Raw genomic sequence first — 19,464 nt, 5'->3', positions numbered from 1 at the left:
ACAGTTTTAGGTTAAGAACGGACCTCCAGAATGAATTAAGTTCTTATCCCGGGGTACCTCTGTAGTGGATGTAGCCAAAGACAAAGAGGGTGTGGCAATGGATGTGACCCCTACCTTTGTACAGTAGGCTACTGTAATGTGTATGGGTTGCTCGTGCGTAAGTTGCCGCCTCTCCAGGCTTTGTTGCCTTGCTAAACCTTTCAGTCTGGGCAGCCCTTCACTTCGTGGCTGCCTCAGTCGCTAGCAGGATCCGTCAGTGGGCGTTTCTTAAATCTTTTCCAACATAAAAGTTGTTTGACACCCAGTCTCCTCCTACTCTCGAAGTCTTCTGCGCAGGGTGGGCGTGGGTAGCGGAGGACCCGTGCTCTCCCCGCTGGTGTCCGGTAAAGAGTCCTGGAGCCTTCTTGCCGATTCCCCCATCAGCCCCTCTATATCCCTGGTGTTGCGCTGATTTGCTTCCCCATCTGCGGAGCTGCCTCTCTCCCTGCTGGGCCCTTCTCCAGCATCATTTGAGAGCCTTCCCTCCGCCTCTAGCTCCGATGTCAGTTCCCTGACAGCTACATTCCAGCCATACCAAAGCCATTGGTTTCTGCACCCACCCACACTGTTCAGTGACACATTCCAGCCTAGCTGTCATGGACTGGTTGGATGCAGAGGAATAGTGGGAGGAACCTGGTGGGGAACCACTGAGGGAAGAAGGCTCAGAGCCCAGGGAGTGGTGGTGGGACAACAATGAAGAAGATGGAGAAGACTGGGAAGAGGTGTGGATGAGGTAACAGGGCTTCATGAGCTGGGAGAGTCTGTGGCAGACAGAAGGCAATAATCAGAGACAGAAGCTAAAGCAAGAGGGTAGGAGGAGGGAGGTGAAGAGGCAGAGATGAATCAGGTTGGTGAAGAAGCAAGGATGTTTCCCTCCTGCTGCATCAAGCACCTATCCCCCTTTGTCTCGGAATCAGAAGAGACATAAAAAGGGCAGAGGAGAGGTTAGCTGCATGCAGGCACAGTCTCTGATTACTTGGAAGACCACCAGGAATGAGCTGCTCTGCTCATTAGGGCTTTTGTTCAGCCAGAGCTCACTTGGACCCAGCTCCGTCACCTCTCAGGTTGGTGCCATTGCCCTTCTAAGACAACGAAGGGAGGTGCTCATGGTGAGTTCTGGCACATCTTTTTCTAGAAAAATAACTTTGGGCCTCAAGTTGTGGAGATTGTGGTTTTGCTTATAAAGAGTTAACTCCATCTTTGAGCTACGTGATTACTGACCGGCATGCTCCTATGGCACTGGCAAAAGCACTTGAGCTGGTGAGGCATGTTGCTTGCAGAGGGGCCAAGAACTAGGGCTAAACACAGGGGCCTTAAGGGCTTCATTTGGCCTCCAGGAGCTATGGAGTTTAGGGAATAGATGTGGTTTGTTTTTTTAAGCAAACCACAAAAGCTCTCCAAACCTCCCCTGTCCCACTTGCCATCTCTAGCCCCACTGACTCACCCACCAAGTCCAGCATGGATCATAGCTGGCTGAGACTTGTGCTGATGCCAGCTGAGGTGTTAGCACTGCCCACTCCCCTGGAGGGCCTGCAGCTTGTGAAACCTCATTAAATAAAGAAAAACACACAGCAATCCCTTAGCCTTTTCAAAAATCTCATAATCAGTATTAATACTACTTTTCTGGTGCCAGATGATGTGGATTTTATTTATATCACACTGTATCAATAATTAGCGAGGCATTATTGAGCTATATGCTTCTTACTTTTGTAGTAGATGATTTAATGTTGTAAAAAATAAAAACCACGACAGAACAGTTGTGAAACTAACATAGTGCCATAGGTCCAGAGATTTTCTCTGGTACCAGCGCAGAACATGTGCATCAAATGAGATGCAGGGTTTTATCCAACTCAGTTTTATTTGATCAGACCTATTGACCTTAGTCATGTTCATTAATTTCAGTAGGACCGTTGTTGGATAGAGTCCAGAGTTCCTGTGCCCTATATCTGACTATTTATTCCTTAAATGTCCTTTCAGATGATGGTGGTAAGTGACACATTAAAAGTTCCTTGCAAAATTCATCTGTACGTAAACATTTTTCCTGATGTTCTGGCATCATGACGTCTAAAGGGAGATAAAGGGTAGACACAATAGCAGTCTGCAAATATATGAATTTTGCCATTTTCCCCATTTGTCATTATAAAAGTTTAAGGGAAAATTCAAATTCACATCTTTATTTACTTGCCTTGAGAACCTTCAGTGTTTTTGGCTTGCTGGCCATGTTTGCTTATTTGCAGTTTGGGGAGGTTTCCTGTTATAAGATCATTACGATTTAGAAGGGATCTTGGTGATCATCTAGTCTAACCCTTTGCTCAGCGCAGGATCTGCAAAGCAGGATGCTGTGACTATATCATCCCCGACATTGCCCAGGCTCTTCAGCACGTGAGAGCCCACCATCTCTCAGATCAGTCTGTTCCAGTGTTGAACAACACTTGCCATTAGGATGGTTCTCTGAATCTTTAGATGATTCCCTTCAGTTTCCACCCAAGAGATGGTCCTTCAGATATTTGAAGAGCGCTGTTATGTCTAACCTTAGTCTTCTTTTCTCCCAGCTGTGCATACTTTGCTCTTTCAGTTGTTCTGAATGGTTGTTACTTGGTTTAGTTGTATTTTAACTTTGATTTCTGTTTGTTTACATATTTGGGGAATGTTCAGCAAATCCTCAAAGGAGGATTTTTAAGGCAAATTAGGGTCAGCCCTTCTTTTCACAATGACAAAGACTTCAAGAAATGGTGTACTGCATTCTGTAGTGGTGCTACTTCCTCTGTGGCAATGCCAATAGTACGAACACAGGCAAAGGGAAAGGCAATTTGCCAAATACTCCAGAATGGTAAAGATCATCAATCCAGGCTCAACTGACCCCAGTTGCAGCCTGATGTAATGGAGATGAGATGAAGGCTTGCAGTTGTTTTGCTTCTTAGATACACATGAGCATATGTCATGCAAATGGGCCATGCACATGAATCGCTGCCAGATGAGTCCCATGAAGTGAAAGCTGCAATCTGGAGTATTACAGTTTAGAAGTCTGTCAGGAATCATGCCATATGCATGGCCAGTCTGTGTGCTTGCCCACGTATGCAGTCTTGGGAAGCACTCTGGAAGTCATCTCATGTCTTGTCAGGTATGGTTCCAAGCTCTCTTTGTTACAGGAACTAATCAGAGAGACCCAGTATGGTGTTCTAAACACTTCATGATTTTCAGTCGGATGTATGCTTTAGGTTGATCAAAATTTCCGTCCTTTTGTAGTGGAAAGAGGAGGGCTGGTATGGCAATAACATATATGGAAAATAGTCACAAACCATTTATAAGTCCCTGATTGTTAACAGGCGGTTCTTGCAAAAAAGGAGATGATAGTGGCATTTCTGCTCCCCTCCTCTCCCCCCAAAATGCTGTGTGGTACCTTTTAGTCTTTGCAATGGAATAAAAAACAAAACCATTTAACACCACTCTCTTTTGTGTTTGTTCACATGGGAAATGCATGTTTAGTAAGTGTGATCTGTATGTTTCTCAAAAATGACATGTGGCAATGAAAAGTGCAGTGGAGTTCAGGCATCAGTGGCTACCTAGATGCTTGTGGGAAGCTTGCAAGTAGGAGCTGAGTACAACAGCAGCTAGCATTCAGAAGCATACTGACTTTGACAGTGGAGGCATCAAGTTTAGCAGCCATTGATTATGCAGTGATTAAAAGTTGCTTAAATTCTTCTTAGCTGAAAGAACACTTTGTGGCAAGAGCTTCTTTTATCATAAATAACCACGCAGAGGTAGAACACAATATTCCCACACTCACCAAATGATGGCCATGCATAGGCATTTAGACTCTGCTTGTCTGTCTTCCATTGGGTTACCAAAGTCACATGACTGGTGAGGTTCTTGCCAGATTGCTTCACCTCTTTTTTTCCTAGCTTGCAAGGTGGCTAGTGGATTCTGGGAAATTCCGCTGTGGACACAGCCAAATGGCGATAGCCTCTAAATCTTCTTGTATTAGTAGCAGGATGGCTTGCTGAAGATGGATTTTATAACCGTGGGGCACCATAGATAGATGCACAACTCATCCCAGGGTAATCTTACTAATCGTTTTAGAGTCTCTTAAAGTAATGAAGATTATATCAGTGTCAATGGATTTCGAAGAGATAAATCTCCAGTGGGAGTGCAAATGCAGCTAAATTCTGCTGCTGTCAGATAGCAAGGGCACATACATTACTGGTTGCTGGCAAAGTATCTGCTCATACATAAAACATATTGCAATCAAGCTGCATCATCCACTTTTACTACCAAACTTGAATGGGGTGGGAAGTAAATTGGTGGCAAAAGCTTGTGGAGCTTCGAAGATATACTTTCTAAATTGCTCACTATTTTCCTGGACAGTTTTTCATTTTGGGGTGTGGGTATAAAAGTATTTTAGTGTTTGGGAAAATGAGAGGTTGATGGTAGAGGTTGACTTTGGCACAGTATCATGGGCGGATGATGAGCTGTCTTCTCATTATAAGGACTGGACATAGGCAGGGGAAAAATACAACGCTGCCAAAAGCTGGAGTTTTCTGAGAATTATGATACAAACATGAGCTTCATTCTGCACTAAAGACAGCGAAGACAGATTTAATACATCTTGACTACTATTGAAATGCTGATGTAACAGAGTTCTTTCAATCATCATCATCTTGTGTATCAAGTGATTGATATAGCACATGAGTGTTCAAAGGTCGTCTCTCTCACACACACTCAATAATCTTTACAACCTTGGAAAAGTAGTGTCATGCTCCTTCTGGGCTATTTTGTCCACCTTTGATCCCCACCCTGCGCTCAGCTCTCATCTGTGGCTCCTTGAAGCATGTCCACACTCCAAGAATGGCTTCGACTGACTGGCTTAAACCAGTTGAGGGCAGCCGATTGGTCTCAAACCCTCATTGAGTTAGAGACATCAACTGCATGCAAAGACAGGCTCTGGCGGATTGAGCGGATAAGGCCAATAGTGGTTCCAGTGGTCAATAAAGTGGTTTCTGTACGTGCTGTAGTGGGAAATGAGGGGCAGTTGGGGTTCAGCAACCTGGGAAGGTAGCCCATCTAGCAGAAGAAAACTGACCCTAAACCTTCGCTGCCTTGCAGGATATCTTTGGGAGAAGAAAAGGCTAAGGAGTAAATCCTACACAAATCCGGAGTGGAGACCCTAAGGCAGTTGGATGGCACCTGGAACACCTCTTTCCAGCAACTCCTGCAGCCAAGCTGATGCCAAACGTATTGCTCTGCTTTCCTTTCCATCAGCAAGGCCAAAATCTGGGCAGCCCAGGAAGGTTACTTTCTGCTGCTAACGAAGCAATTTGACTTCACTGCCACCCGAGTCGCACTCTATTGTCTGAGACAGTCAGATGCCACCAAAGTATTCTGTCCATATTGCAGATAGGTGGGACGAAAGCTAAGACCATCTACAGAATTTATGGTAGAATTAAAACATTCTGCTTCATAGCTCATCTCCTAGCTATGCTAAAGTAGCTCTCGGCTGCTGCGTTACTTGTTTTTTATTTTTATTTTATTCAAGACCATTTATATACCTCTTCGTTGTAATAAAACTCTAAGCAGTTTACAGGAAAAAATATTTGCTGTCTTGACTATTACTGCAGAAAGGTGGAATAGAAATTAATCGTATATGCTATACATAGTTGCCACATACCTGATAATATTGTTTACTTTGACGGAATAGCTTTGCAGGATCACAGGCATAGGTCTTTTCACCGCATCTTACTTAATCCTCTTCACTGGAGATACAAGGATTGAATCTGGTAACTTCTGCATGCAAAGCAACAAGCTATAATAGCAATGACTGTAGAAAGGACTAGAAAGGATTCAGCCTGTGCATTTGGGATTGCAGACAGCCTGCATTTCCTAAGCTTCAAAAAGTTTGTTTGCCAAATTATCCCTTGGCTGTGTGTTACTAAAGGTTTGAGGGCATATCATGGCAATGTTAAGTACTTTTGCATCTTACCATTCTGAATAAGAGAGAGATGGGTTTGAGCACGTATTTATTAAATATTTGACCCTTGGACAATTGGGACTTGAGAATGCTTACCCTTTGGTGTGATTTAGTAAATACACTGATCACACACATTCTGCTTATGCAGTGAGTGGGGAAGTCAGGGTGCGCATCTGTCAGGAGTGCTCTGATGGTGTTTCCTGCTTGGCAGGGGATTGGACTCGATGGCCCTTGTGGTCTATTCCAACTCTATGATTCTATGATTCTATCTTACAACCTGCTTCAGTGCCAAATGACTGATAAAGAAGAAAGACACAGAAGAGCCATGAGCATGTTTATTTTCAGCATGATATATAGGTACAACAGAAAACACTGCATTAGTGAACACTCTCATGGCTGTCACTGAGAGGTTGTAAGTGTTTAGTGAGCGGGCTGCAGCAGGGGCGTAGTAGGAGTGGGGCAGAAGGGCCATAGCCTGGGGGCACAATTTTTAGGGGGCACGAGCCAGGTGCCCCCCCCCAGGAACCTCCATCCCTCTCTACCTGCTGCCAGGGGCCTCTGGGCCCCCAAGCCTGGCCTTTCCTTGCCGCTGTGTCCCCGGCCCCCTCACTGAATGGCCGCCTGGTCAGGGAGGATTTGCCCGTCAAGGGCTGCTTTGGCCAGCCAGGCTCCTTCCTACACAGGCGGGCAGGGGCAAGGTGCAGCCCCACTTGGCTCCGGAGGCCAGGAGTGAGCTGGTGTGCATGCCTTAATAAACATGCAATGAAACACAGATGCCTCCCAGCATCACTTAATACACTGCAGCAGAGCTACCACATAAATATAATCTTAATGTGTAGTCAACCATAGTTGAGATAAGACATTCTGACGAGGAGGAAAGTGACTGGCAGCAATGGCATCCTTGCCGCTTTAAATATGGGGAGGCCAGCTTTCAACCCTCCAGCATTTTGATTTCCTATATAGAGAAGCACCCTTATGGAATTTGCCCAGGATAGTGGGTTTCCCCTTCCCCTCCTGTGGGATAAAGTAGCAACGTTATAGCTACTGATGCTTCTGAAATGTCTCTTTGGCTTTTAGGGAAGGAATAAGAAGGTATAATTTCCATGTTTGTCCTGCTGGCAGCTTCCAATGCTGTGTTGGTTATTACTTAGGCAAACAGAAACCTGCAGCCAATCAAAATAATATGCTTGGCAGGAAAGCTGGGCAAAGTTTAATAGCTCAGGTTCTTCAACATAAAAAGGATAAAAATGGACTAATAATTTCTGGCAGGGCGGAGCAGGGAATATTTAAAATTCTGATTGTTTTCCTATGAGGTTAACATTATGATTACTGAAGTCTAACCTAAAACATGCGGCTCTGTTCCCATGAGCTGAAAGGCAAGTAAAAATCTACTGGATTTAAAGCAAGGGTGCCAACTGTTCTGGGTGTCCAGGTCTGGGTGTCTCCATACTCCTTTCCAAATGCTGGACTGAATATGTTTTCTGTAAGGAAGGGCACGCGGTTGAGACACTCTCCATGGCCTTAAAGCAGAAGGGGATTGCACTCACCATTTCCTCCTCCAAATCCAGAGCAGCCGCCCCACCAGCTGGCTGCAACAGCCACTCCATTTTAAAATGTGAACTCTGCCTACTGGTGATAACATTGCCAAAGAACCAAAGAGAAAGAGTTTGTCTGTCTGAAATGTTAGGATGCTCTTGATGCGAATTATAAAAAAGCCGTATATGGCAAACAGGCTGCATCACGGTCAAAATGTTCCACGCTGTATTAATTTCCATCCGTCTAAAGCTTGTATCTAAAGTAGCCCTAAGTCTCTTAGTCGATTAGCACAAGGGTTTATCCTTTGCACAATGGAAAATTTCCTTCTCCTGCACCCCCTCCAATGTGTTCTGGGTCTTCTCTCCCCCCACCCCGGGCAAACCTCCAGAGCAGATTTGGAGAGGGTCCTGGGTGTGGTCTGGGGAAGGAGGGGGGAGGTCTGTATCGTAGCGGTAAGTCCTTGCGCTAATGGAACTAGGGCATTGGATACCAGCCTATATCTGGAGAAATGCGTCTGGTTTCAAAATGTACATGATTTCTCATGTACACGAGAGAGATAAGTTGACAATGAACACTCCTGTGAATGAGTGGAATATGATTTCAAACAAACAAACAAACAAACTGATGGCTGCACGTTAGCCTGGGAAAGCAATTCCCTAAATGTTTTAATTGTTTTTACATACTCACAAGCATGTCATCTCTTAAGAATTGGGATGAAACTTCTCATATGAATGAGCTGGCACTTGTTTTCTCAGTGTGCTGCTCCATTGTTTGTAATTATGTTTGGCTGCATTAAACTGTTCCTGTCTATCTTTAAAATTCTAAAGCCTCCAGATGCAGCAGTGAAATCTACATGGAAGCGCAGAGAATTATAAGACAGCCAGATTTCACGGTAAGCAGCCTCAAAGCAACTACATTTTGAGGTGTCAAACTGTAGGGAGGGAGGGATCTGTCAATTTTAGTTTTCCAATCTTAAGTTCAGTTGCTCGCATTTCAACATCAATTTGCAATTTTTTTAAAAAACAACAACCAGTCATCGTGAAAAATGGTCAACAATATTTTTTTTAAGCCCTCAGGAAAATTTGTCAGCATTTTAGTACAAGTTTCCCACAAGACACACATTTTTTTATACTGTAATGAATAATACATTTCTGTAAGCCATTTCCCCATATGCAGTACATTTTGGCCTGTTAGTTTATATGAAGTTTTATGCACACTTTCATCTAATATGTACACAATATTTGGTTGGAGAACTGCGTCGGCAAATTCAGAGAAGTGGAAATTTCAAAGGATAGCTGCATTTCCATTTGGGTATTGTTTCGGGAAGTTCTAATTAGGTAGGTTTGCTTTAAAATGTGAACCAAATCAAATTTCTCCTATCTCCCCCACATCAGAGTAAAAATTTGCAAAGACGGGTGGAGCACAATGTGCTGCAAACTGACTTTTAAAGAGCTGTATCTGAATCAAACACAGACTGTCCAGTTCTCCCTTCCCTTGTCTTGCAATATATTACTATGACAGCACAATGGAAAGTGTAATTTCCAGTGAGAACTGAAACCCGAGTGAAGTGTTAAAATGAGAGAAAGGATGTCAAACCTTGCTAAAGAGATGCTTGGAATAATAAGGGGGGAAAGGTATGTGCTTTCTGAGAGAGAAAAAAAAATGATGTTCTTGTGAACACAAATGCATACACACTTACTGGGTGGTATTCAAACAACTTTTACTCAAGTAGACTCACTGAAATTAATAGACTTAATTTAGTCATGTTCATTAATTTCAATAGGTCTGCCCTGAGTAAGTGTTAGTTGAATACCACCCACACAATTTGGTACAAAATTCAAAACTGCTGAGGGGACCCTCTTGGTAGCTCTGCTCAGGACGAATTTGTACCTCTGGTTTAGCATTTCTGAAGCAAAATGTAATGTTCCAGTACTCCGGCATGGTATGTATTTTACAAGAGGCATCATAGCATTCACTGATTTCGAGAAGCTTTCAAAACTAATCAGTAAGCAAAATGATTGTATCCAGGCACATTTATAATATATTTTACTGTTTTCATTGCTGGCACTATGCTAAGACCATTTTAGAAGAAAATTCATGGAGTAGTCGTATAAAACAGAGTATAAACAAGTCTGTTAACATTTATGAAATATAAAATATACATTATGTATCCCCCATGCAAACAAAATATGCATAATAGCTACCTGGGCAGATTCTACATGTCAATGTAATATACTAGCCAATATTTTAACCCATATGCAGCACAAGCCTATGCACACTTCCTTCAGAGAAAGGCCCATTGAACTCAATGATATTTACCTCCAAGTAAACATGCATAGGATTCTGCAGCCAATCTCCTCCTTTGGTATTTTGACTAACAGGGAGAAAGCCCATGAATAAACTGACATAAAAAGTCATTTGCAGGTCATCTTTTTAAAAAACCCCACATTCCATAAAAAAATAGTTTGCTGTTCACCCCAATACTTATTCCTCATTTATAGCCTACCCCGAAACTGGAAAAATAAAATGGTCACATTTACAGTACATATTTACAATCCCAAATTCAAAAAGTTGGTAGAGAAGTGTAACAATGGACATGTCTTAAGAATTATGACTGATCAAAGTTTGTTTTTTTGGTCAGGGTGTTGCTCTAAACAAATTTCAAGATATATATGTTCAGGGCGGCTGACTGCAAACCAGAATGCATATCTTGCCCTCTCTGCATCTATTTCAGAGTATGTAAACCAGTGAATGGCCACTGGTGATATCAATAGCTTAGTATTTTTCTTACATTACTCATGTGGAGGGCATTCAGAGATAATGGGAGCAGGGCTAGCTGCAGAGGTTGCAAATGTGTGGAGAGAAACAGCTTATGGAGGAACAGCTACAGCTGTTCACTTCAGGCATCTGTATTCAGTCCATGGATTGTGAAGGGTTGGGACCAGAACCAGCAACAATGCCTCACTTTCTCTTCCTTGACAAAGAGTAGAAAGTGAAAAGGGATGTGGACTTATCTAAAGCCATGGTTCATTTATTTATTTTTTATTTTTTTAAGGAATGGCTTTTGCCATTTGTCAACGGGCTTGAAACAACAAATCAGAGCTCTGGTTGGGCAAAGCTACACACGACCCTGATTATCATTTTTCTATCTTGAGGAAGAATCCCACATCCATTTCTCCTTCTCTTCCTGTAACATTTAATACGGAAAACAGATGATAGCTATGCCACCTTCTTGCACAGCCCATTGTCACCCCCTTATAGCATTCAGTAATGAGGAGCAAGGACCAGAAGGAGCTGCTCTGCTAGCTTCCAAGAAGGTGGGGTTGCTGTGGGCTGCTAGGAGGGAAAGGGTTTCTAGAAGGGAGAGCCAAAGGGAAGGTTGGTGTGGTGCAAATTCACCAGCAGGAGTGGCTCTGCCAGTGCGTCTGCACCACACCACCCTCCCTGCCGCCTCACCCCTCACAGGGAGAGACTCACCTCCTGGGAAGCTAGCATAGTAGCTCTGCCTCACCCAGGGAGCTGCTTCTGGCAACATTAGAGAAATCATGATTACGTAGTGTGCCACATTCCCCATTTGAAACGTTACAGAGTAAAAATGGGGAAGGAGGCAGCTTTGCTGTTTTGGATGGTAGTCTGTGTTCTGCCTCGTGTGGAAAAATAATGACCAATCTTACACAGTGTTGAACAGATTCAAAATGTTTCATGGGCATGCGTAGAATTCTCTTCACAGGAGAATTAGCATATACCCAGAGCTGTTAAAGTTCATTAAGTAAATATTACCTGGTAGATAACTTCAGTGAAAGCCACCTCATTCTCCCCTTTATAGCTGCCTCGTCAAAGAGTAGGAGAAAATAACACTGAACCCCAGTCCAGGCAAAGTTTATCATGCTAAAGTGGTGCAACTTGCTTGTCCCACCCATTCCAATGTGACTTCCTTTGGGTTAGGGCATTTGAATGGAAGCTCACAATCTGCTGTGAGTAGCTGAGCACTAAGTATGCACCAGGTGCCAAACTAAACAGAAAAGTGTCAGGGACAGGGCAGAAAAGCTGGTCAGAGGAACTTACAGTGTGTTAAGGCTGAAGGAGTGAGCAATGTAACAGTTAAAAGATGGGCAGGTCTTTCTGAACTTACAAGTCAAACCCCAGAAGCTCTTTCAGCTTGGAATCCATGAAACCAGACGGGGGCATTTTGTGGGATTTGGGCGGTACCACTGAATCTTTTATCCAATTTAACCTGATACGCCCAATTACTTACGGGTTTATCCACAAAGTGATTTTACCATGTCAACGATGTGTGGCTGTGCTGTCAGAATGTGCCCCCATGTGGTGCAAACTGGTATTTTATGACAGCAGAATGGAGATTTGGTTGTCGTGGTTCACTCTGTTGCGGAAAAAGATACTGGCTTGTACCCCTGAGATTTGCTCAGACATAAATGAACATGGCAAAGTTACTTGGTAGTGACTTTTCACACCTCCGTAAAGAATGTGAGAATTGGGCTTTCAGTTGGGCATCTCTATAGCGAGTTTGTTAGTTGTAATTAATTAATTGCTTGTTTGTTGTACTACCAAATTTCTCGTTATTCCTCCTGTCTGCCTCAGAAGGGACCCCCTGTGCTATGCTTTGTGCTAGAGACAGATAGAAACAACTGCTGGCCTTGTAAGTTTTAAATAAAAAACGGGATAACAGCAATTGTTGTTTCTTTGTCCTGGCATCCCTCTTGGCCCAACCTGAAACCAGTTTTGCATCAAGTCCAGTCTAGTCTAATTACGTCCACATGACACCTGCCCACTGTTTTGGCTAGTAAAAAAAGGCAGACTTTGGGGCTTTTCCATCATGTCCAGATTCCGCCCCAACCACCTTTTAGATTTTTGTTGTTTTGCAAATTACCTTGTAAAACGATGGTCCTGAAAAACTGTACAGTGGTACCTCTGGATGCGAACGGGATCCTTTCTGGAGCCCCGTTTGCATCCTGAAGCGAACGTAAGGCGCAACTGCGCGCCTGGCGTTTCGCCGCTTCTGCGCATGACGTCATTTTGAGCGTCTGCGCATGCACGAGCGGCAGAACCTGAAAGTAACGCGCTCCGTTACTTCTGGGTCGCCGCAGAGCGCAACCCGAAAATATTTAAGCTGAAGCATATTCATCCCGAAGTATTGACTGTATTCTGTTATGAAAAATAAAATCAAAAACCAACATTTACTACCAATTTTTTTTCTTTCTAGTTCTGCAAGGCACAGTGGTTTCAGAAGCACTTTGTGGACGTGGTTTCTATCTGGAATTTCTGAATGGTGAGAGAACTTGCAACCGGGGGGGGGGGACCTCTAATCTCTCTAGAGCAGGGGTGGGGAACCCATGGTCTTTCCAATGCTACTGGATTGAGCCTTAGCTCAGTGATAGAGCATCTGCCTTGCATGCAGAAAGTGCCAGGTTCAACCCCTGGCATCTCCAGGTTGGGCTGGGCGTGGGCCCTGCCTGAAAATTGCTGGAGAGCTGCTGCCAGTCAGTGTAGACAACACTGAGTTAGATGGACCAATAGCCTGCCTCAGTACAGTGGTACCTCGGGTTAAGTACTTAATTCGTTCTGGAGGTCTGTTCTTAACCTGAAACTGTTCTTAACCTGAAGCACCACTTTAGCTAATGGGGCCTCCCGCTGCTGCACAATTTCTGCTCTCATCCCGAAGCAAAGTTCTTAACCCGCGGTACTATTTCTGGGTTAGCGGAGTCTGTAACCTGAAGCGTATGTAACCCGAGGTACCACTGTATATGGCTCCCTGTGCTGGTTCTTGGACTTACTTCAGCAACTACGACAAGTTTATCATTTCATATTCATGCCACAATTCAAAGATTTAACACAGACTAATTTGTATATATGTCCTTTTAAAAAATCAGAAGTTTCATCCCTCGCACTTACTCCCATTTATAACTCCTAAGGTCATGATCTGCCTCTTCCCTTGCAGTCTTATCTGTATCAAAAGCGTCACCTCCCAAGTTTAATGAGCTGGATAGGCAATCATATTCATATTTGTGTGTGTGTGTGTGTGTGTGTGTGTGTGTGTGTGTGTGTCTGCTTCTGCATGCAGATCTCCCTGGCTGGACTGGGGGGAAATACTTTTCTTCTGCCAAATATTTGCTGCCGTTGAAACAATGGCTACTATTTGCTCTGAAAATATGTTCCTTCCTTAAGCACAGCTTGAATAATAAGGCTTGATAAAGGCAGATTACTGAGTAACAGTATTATTATTATTATTTCTTTTTTTAAAAAAAAGTATTAAAAGCCTATAAAGATTCCTCTTGGTGGAATTTTTTTTTAATAAACAAGGGTTTGGAATATTTATTTTCAAGTAATGATTTATCTTAGTTGGTGATGACAGGGATGAGAGGATTTCTGCATTTTGTGGGCATAAAAACACAGGATTGACACTTGGAAAGGATACCAAGAGTGGATTAATCAGGAGGAAGCAGGAGGAGGTCAAGAATAAATAAACAGAACAGAGTTTAAAAGTTTTAAGAGGGACCCAGCTACTTAATGGATACTGTAGACCTGCACAAAGAAGTGTGAATTTTCCAGTCCAGTTCAAGCAGAAATGAATAGCAGCTCTCATTTCCAAAGTTAAATACCGTCTGTGCATATAAAACAGTTCATTCATTAGTCCAAGTGTTCCTGTTGTGGCAGTCTTGAAAAAGTATTCCCTTTCTCTTGAGTGTGTTCTTCATGAGACAGAAGGTTCGGAGGGCCACCTAGGGATTTACAGATAAACACACTTAGAAGGTCGCATAAGGCATCTTTGATGAGATTTAACAAAGATTATAGTTGTTACTCTATCTAATAAATAAAGCGGTGTATCCAATGTGAGGAGAAGGCTTGGACTGGCCGGTTAAAGCAGGTGGGGGTAGCTGATGCGTCCCAAACCCTTGGTGAGTTAGGGACTTCCCTGCATGCCAGATAGGCTCCAATAGATTGAGCAGACAAGACCAATAGCAGATCCAACAGTCAAGATGGCAGTTTCTGCACATTCTGTAGAAGAAAGTGAGGGGCGGACAGGTCTCATCAACCTGGGAAGGTAGCCCATCGGAAAACTTTGATTCTAAACCTCCACTACAGTGGTCATCACCCACATCTTATGTCAGTGGATATATATATATGCCGTATTTTTCGCTCTATAACACGCACCCGACCATAACACGCACGTAGTTTTTAGAGGAGGAAAATCCATAGGCATGCCACCTGTAGGCATTTCCTCCATAAGACGCACAGACATTTCCCCTTACTTTCTAGGAAGAAAAAAGTGAGTGTTATGGTGCAAAAAATACTGTATATGCATGTATTTATAACAGCATTTCTATACTGTCAAAAATATCAAGGTGGTGTGCAACAATGCACACTCTGTATGCTCAATGTACAGTAGACCCTTGGCTTATGTTACTGTCGAGTAACGTTAACTTCGGGTTGCGAAAGTATTTTTCCGGGTTTCGCCACAGGCACGCTCTATCACACCACATGCATGCGCAGAAGCAGCACCTCTGGCTATGGATTTTTCTGGGTGTGCACGGACCCCTGGAACAAATTAAATTTGTATCCAGAGGGTCCACTGTATATTTATAAGTATAGAGATGCAATAAATAAAATAAAAATGCAGGATATCATTGGTTTTATTTCACCCTATGACTGAGGAAGCTAAAAACAAAACGTTGGCATCAAAGACAGGAGTTGGTGCTCCAATGTGGATTCTTCTTCATATGTAAAACATATGCATGCAGTTGAGCGCTGGATTTGGCCTGGAAGAAGGACTGAGGGGACAATATAAGTAGATTGACCATTGCTACAACCTCTAACCTGCAGTATTAGCAGTGGACTAAGATGGCATGGCTGCCACTGGTTGTTCGCAGAGCATAGCCCCCAACCTGCAATATGGGCAGTGAACTACACTGCAGTGTGTTGTATCTTACTCCGCCCAGACTATTTCTTGCAGGCTCTCTACAGTTACCTTCTTTGCAAGATGGTCCCATCCATTTGTAGAGACAAGTGCATTTGCCATTTCGCACGTCGCATTGGGATTTATTGGCACATTGGCACCGCTGAGAGCAGTTGGGGCCATATTTGCCTGGCCCACATTCTGCAAGAGACAGCAAATGTTTATGTCACAGAGTTTTAATTTTTAGTTTTTGCTATCCCCTCTCCATCACCACTGCCATTCACCCCACCAGAAATGCTTTAAAACAGAGCGGGAGAGAACAAGAAAATAAAGAAGGCATGCTAGGAAATAAGGAAACGTCGGATTCTTCTCTTACTCTTAATCAACGATCTATTAACATTTAATCTGTAATATGAATGGTTTGCAGCCAATCAGTTGATTTAATCTAAAGATATTCCCACTTCAATGAAGGTGAGAGGATTCTTAGGAGAGAAGATATTCATAAATATGAAGAAATTTACTCTTTCATTTTTTATTTTTTAAAGAAGATGGCAATGACTCCAATCCAGTGGAGGATGTCACTAGCGGAAAGGAGAGAGGCAATTCTCACTTATTCCTCTTTTGCTTGGCAGTATCCCATGCCTAAACTGTTCCAGAGAGTTGAACTTTCAGGAGGAATGGAGCGTTGGGGGAAGGCGGAATTGTCAAAAAACACTTTCCCCCCTCCACCCTCTGCTAATGAGAGCCTTCACTGGATTGGAGCACAAGCAACATTAATTTAATTAAACAAGTATATCCTCCCTTTTGTCAATATTGCTCTCAGAATAGGGAAAAGAACTAAAAGAATAAAGACACCCCCCAAAAAACAACAACCCTAAACTTTTTTTAAAAAATCACCCCAAAGATGTAGAAGTGGCAGAAGCAAAAATAAATAAAAGGATTAATGCAGAAGTCTTATAGCAATCTGGTGGCATTTAAAAAGGTTTGAGAGCATGAAAGTGCAATTGTCCAGTATAATTAAGATGTGTGCCTTGTGAGCCTTTTTTAAGGAACAGCCTTTTGCAAATGAGCACAGACAAGAAGGCCCCACTCTTTGGTTGCCACCCAGCTGTCTTCAGATTGGGGCAGGGGGCACCCAGAGAAGGACTTCCAATTATGACCGCAGTACAAAAGCAGGTTCATGTGGGACCGAAGGGCAGGTGAATGGGTAGGTGTTGCTTTTTTAATGGCTTCCATGCTTGGTTACGTGAAAGAGTTGGGTCTCCGTAATTCTCATTACTAATTAAATTTAAGGTGGGCGGGTGCCTGATGAATTCAATTTCTGTGAATTCTGATGCAAACAGAATTTATCTGCACCTCTCAGACTGATGTGCGAATCAGAAACGACCCTTCAGTAGTTGCACTTCTTCAAATTCTGCAGACCTCAGCTCACTCAATGTACCCAAACGATGTTTAAAAATATGCATTCTGTAGCAAGATTGGTTTAAATATGCACATACTGAGACTCGTTTGTTGAGGCATATTTAGATATTAATTTTTAACAAAAAACATTGCAGATGTGGAAACGGGATAAAGCAAGCTTATGAATAAACCTAAGAGGACTTACATGGACTGAACTGACCATGTCTGCTGCAGGGTGCTCATTAATGAAAACCTCCATCATTCTACTACTACATATTCCCATAGACACTTTCTCTCACCTGGACTGTGATAAAAGACAATAGACCTTTTCTTTACACCATCTGAGCTATTACATAACCAAAAGCAATTTGCTGGGCAGTTAGGATCGCTTCCCCCCACCGGGAGAATTCTTTAGTCCTATTCAGACACTTCAGTTCTTTCAATTAAGGGAACGTTGTGAGACAGGCTCTTGCAAACACCTCTGGGCCTGATTTTAATTTAAGTAATAACCACATTTTCATGTTCATAACAATGTGTATTTAAGACATCTGTTTGAAAGTCTGCAATGTTAATTTAGCAGAAAAAAGCAACCTAATAAAAAAACCTCCTATACTCTTGCTTTTTTTTTTTTAATTAACATTATGGTTGTTTAATGGGTGCTTTACCAGAGTTCAAATTAAAATCAGGTCTTTTATCTTTATAGCTGCTGCACAGTCACAGCTGCTCATGGTTATATCACAGATGAACTCGGCCTAATTGAAAATAAAAATGCAAATAAAACCAAACCCATAACAGCTTTTTAAGCTTTGGGGGTTGCACAGACTGTTTCGAAGAAAATAAAAGTGACTTCTACTTTTCTTTCCTTTTTTTCTGTTTCCCCCCCCAAGGAGTACAAAACTTCACTCTTATTTTTTGTGCTGAGCTTCCCCCTTGTGTTCCCCAGTTGTCTAAACAAAAACACTATCTAGCTGGAAAAGCTCTCTGCATTCAAGTAGCCTTACTCATTGTACTGTGTGGTCCCTATTCAAACCACAAGAACTGAAAGATTGGAATCTTGAGCAGGGAATGGGGCAAGCTAGGAAGAGAGTCATTTCCTTTCTTTTAGGCTCTTGGGTTGGAGCAAATTCCGCGTTTCCAACATCCTGGGGCACTTCATTCACACTGGCTGTATTTGAAAGCATACCATGCCATTTCCCTTCTGGGTTGTGGATCTTGAACTTGTAAGCAACAGGCTGTTTTCCATCCCTTTATAGTCGGGACCACATTTCAACAGTGTATTGTTGCTTCGGAGGGGAGACCATCTGGGTTTACACCCAGTGTAAACATTAAATAAGCCTTAAGGCTTGTAATGATGGGACCTCTGCAGCTTCCTTACAATTTCCCCTGACTATAGCTACTCTCAGGAAAAGAAAATCTGCTTGAGAATAAATCATGATTGCAAAGTTCACAGATATTCTCTCTCATTAATCCAAAAAGCCAAGAACAGAGTAATCTGCTTGAGTTGAGGGTGGATGGAAGAGTCTGCGGCAAAGGAATGGCCACTTCCTAAGACCTGCTTGGCTCACATAAGCCAGGGAAGTGTGTGTTGGTTCCATAGAATCACAGAATTGGAAGGGACCCCAAGGGTAATCTAGTCCAACCCCCTGCAATGCAGAATCTCAGCTAAAGCATCCATGGCAGATGGCCACCCAACCTCTGCTTACAAACCTCCAAGGAAGGAGAGTCCACCACCTCTCGTGGAAGTCTGTTCCAATGCTGAACAGCTCTTACTGTCGGAAAGTTTTTTTCCTGAATGTTTAGTCAGAATCTCCTTTCTTGCAACTTGAAGCCATTGGTTCGAGTCCTACCTTCCAGAGCAGGAGGAAACAAGTATGTTCTCTCTTCCACGTGACAGCCCTTAAGATATTTGAAGATGGCTATCATATCTCCTCTCAGTCTCCTCTTTTCCAGGCTACACATACCCAGCTCCTGCAAGCATTCCTCATAAGGCTTAGTTTCCAGACCCTTGATCATCTTGGTTGCCCTCCTCTGCACACATTCCAGCTTGTCAACATCCTTCTTAAACTGTAATGCCCAGATTTGGACACAGTATTCTAAGTGTGGTTTGACTAAGGCAGAATAGAGTGGTACTATTACTTCCCTTGATCTGGACACTATACTTCTGTTGATGTAACCTAGAATAGCATTAGCTTTTTTTGCTGCTGCATCACACTGTTGACTCATGTTAAGCTTGTGGTCCACCAAGACCCTTAGATCCTTTTCACATATACTGCAGTGGCAAGGAAAATAACTGTACCAGTTTCAGGGCTAGTGCACCCACACCCCTTTTTGAGAGGGTGCTAGGGAAATGAGGCTATGCATCTGGTGAACCCAAAGCCTCTCACAGTATAACCCCCACTGTCCTGTTTGGGCCTACTACCACCCTTATTAGGGAAGCGGGTGGCGCTGTGGTCTAAACCACTGAGCCTAGGGCTTGCCGATTGGAAGGTCGGCGGTTCAAATCCCCGCAATGGGGTGAGCCAACCTAGCAGTTCAAAAGCATGTCAAAGTGCAAGTAGATAAATAGGCACAGCTCTGGCGGGAAGGTAAATGGCGTTTCCGTGCGCTGCTC

General features: G+C 43.2%; 1 protein-coding gene and 1 long non-coding RNA gene across 4 annotated transcripts in view; one reads left to right on the top strand and one right to left on the bottom strand.

Moving 5' to 3' along the window:
- Nucleotides 1–19,464, top strand: part of LOC310707481 — a 57,369-nt gene that overhangs the window by 16,344 nt on the left and 21,561 nt on the right. For all 3 annotated transcript variants that reach the window (XR_014526490.1, XR_014526491.1, XR_014526492.1), the window contains exon 2: nucleotides 8,368–12,827. This is a non-coding gene — a long non-coding RNA (uncharacterized lncRNA). The remainder of the gene's footprint in view (nucleotides 1–8,367; nucleotides 12,828–19,464) is intronic.
- LOC310707446 (uncharacterized protein) overlaps nucleotides 13,581–19,464 on the bottom strand; it is a 214,180-nt gene continuing 208,296 nt past the window's right edge. The window contains 2 exon segments of the mRNA XM_083504656.1: nucleotides 13,581–14,277; nucleotides 15,525–15,653. Coding sequence (XP_083360782.1) covers nucleotides 14,186–14,277; nucleotides 15,525–15,653 — 221 coding nt within the window. The 3' untranslated portion in view covers nucleotides 13,581–14,185.

This window comes from Podarcis liolepis, assembly GCF_965112155.1.
Source record: "Podarcis liolepis genome assembly, chromosome: 5".
NCBI lineage: Eukaryota > Metazoa > Chordata > Lepidosauria > Squamata > Lacertidae > Podarcis > Podarcis liolepis.
Note: the sequence above shows the minus strand (reverse complement) of the source record. Positions and strands in the feature narration are given on the sequence as shown.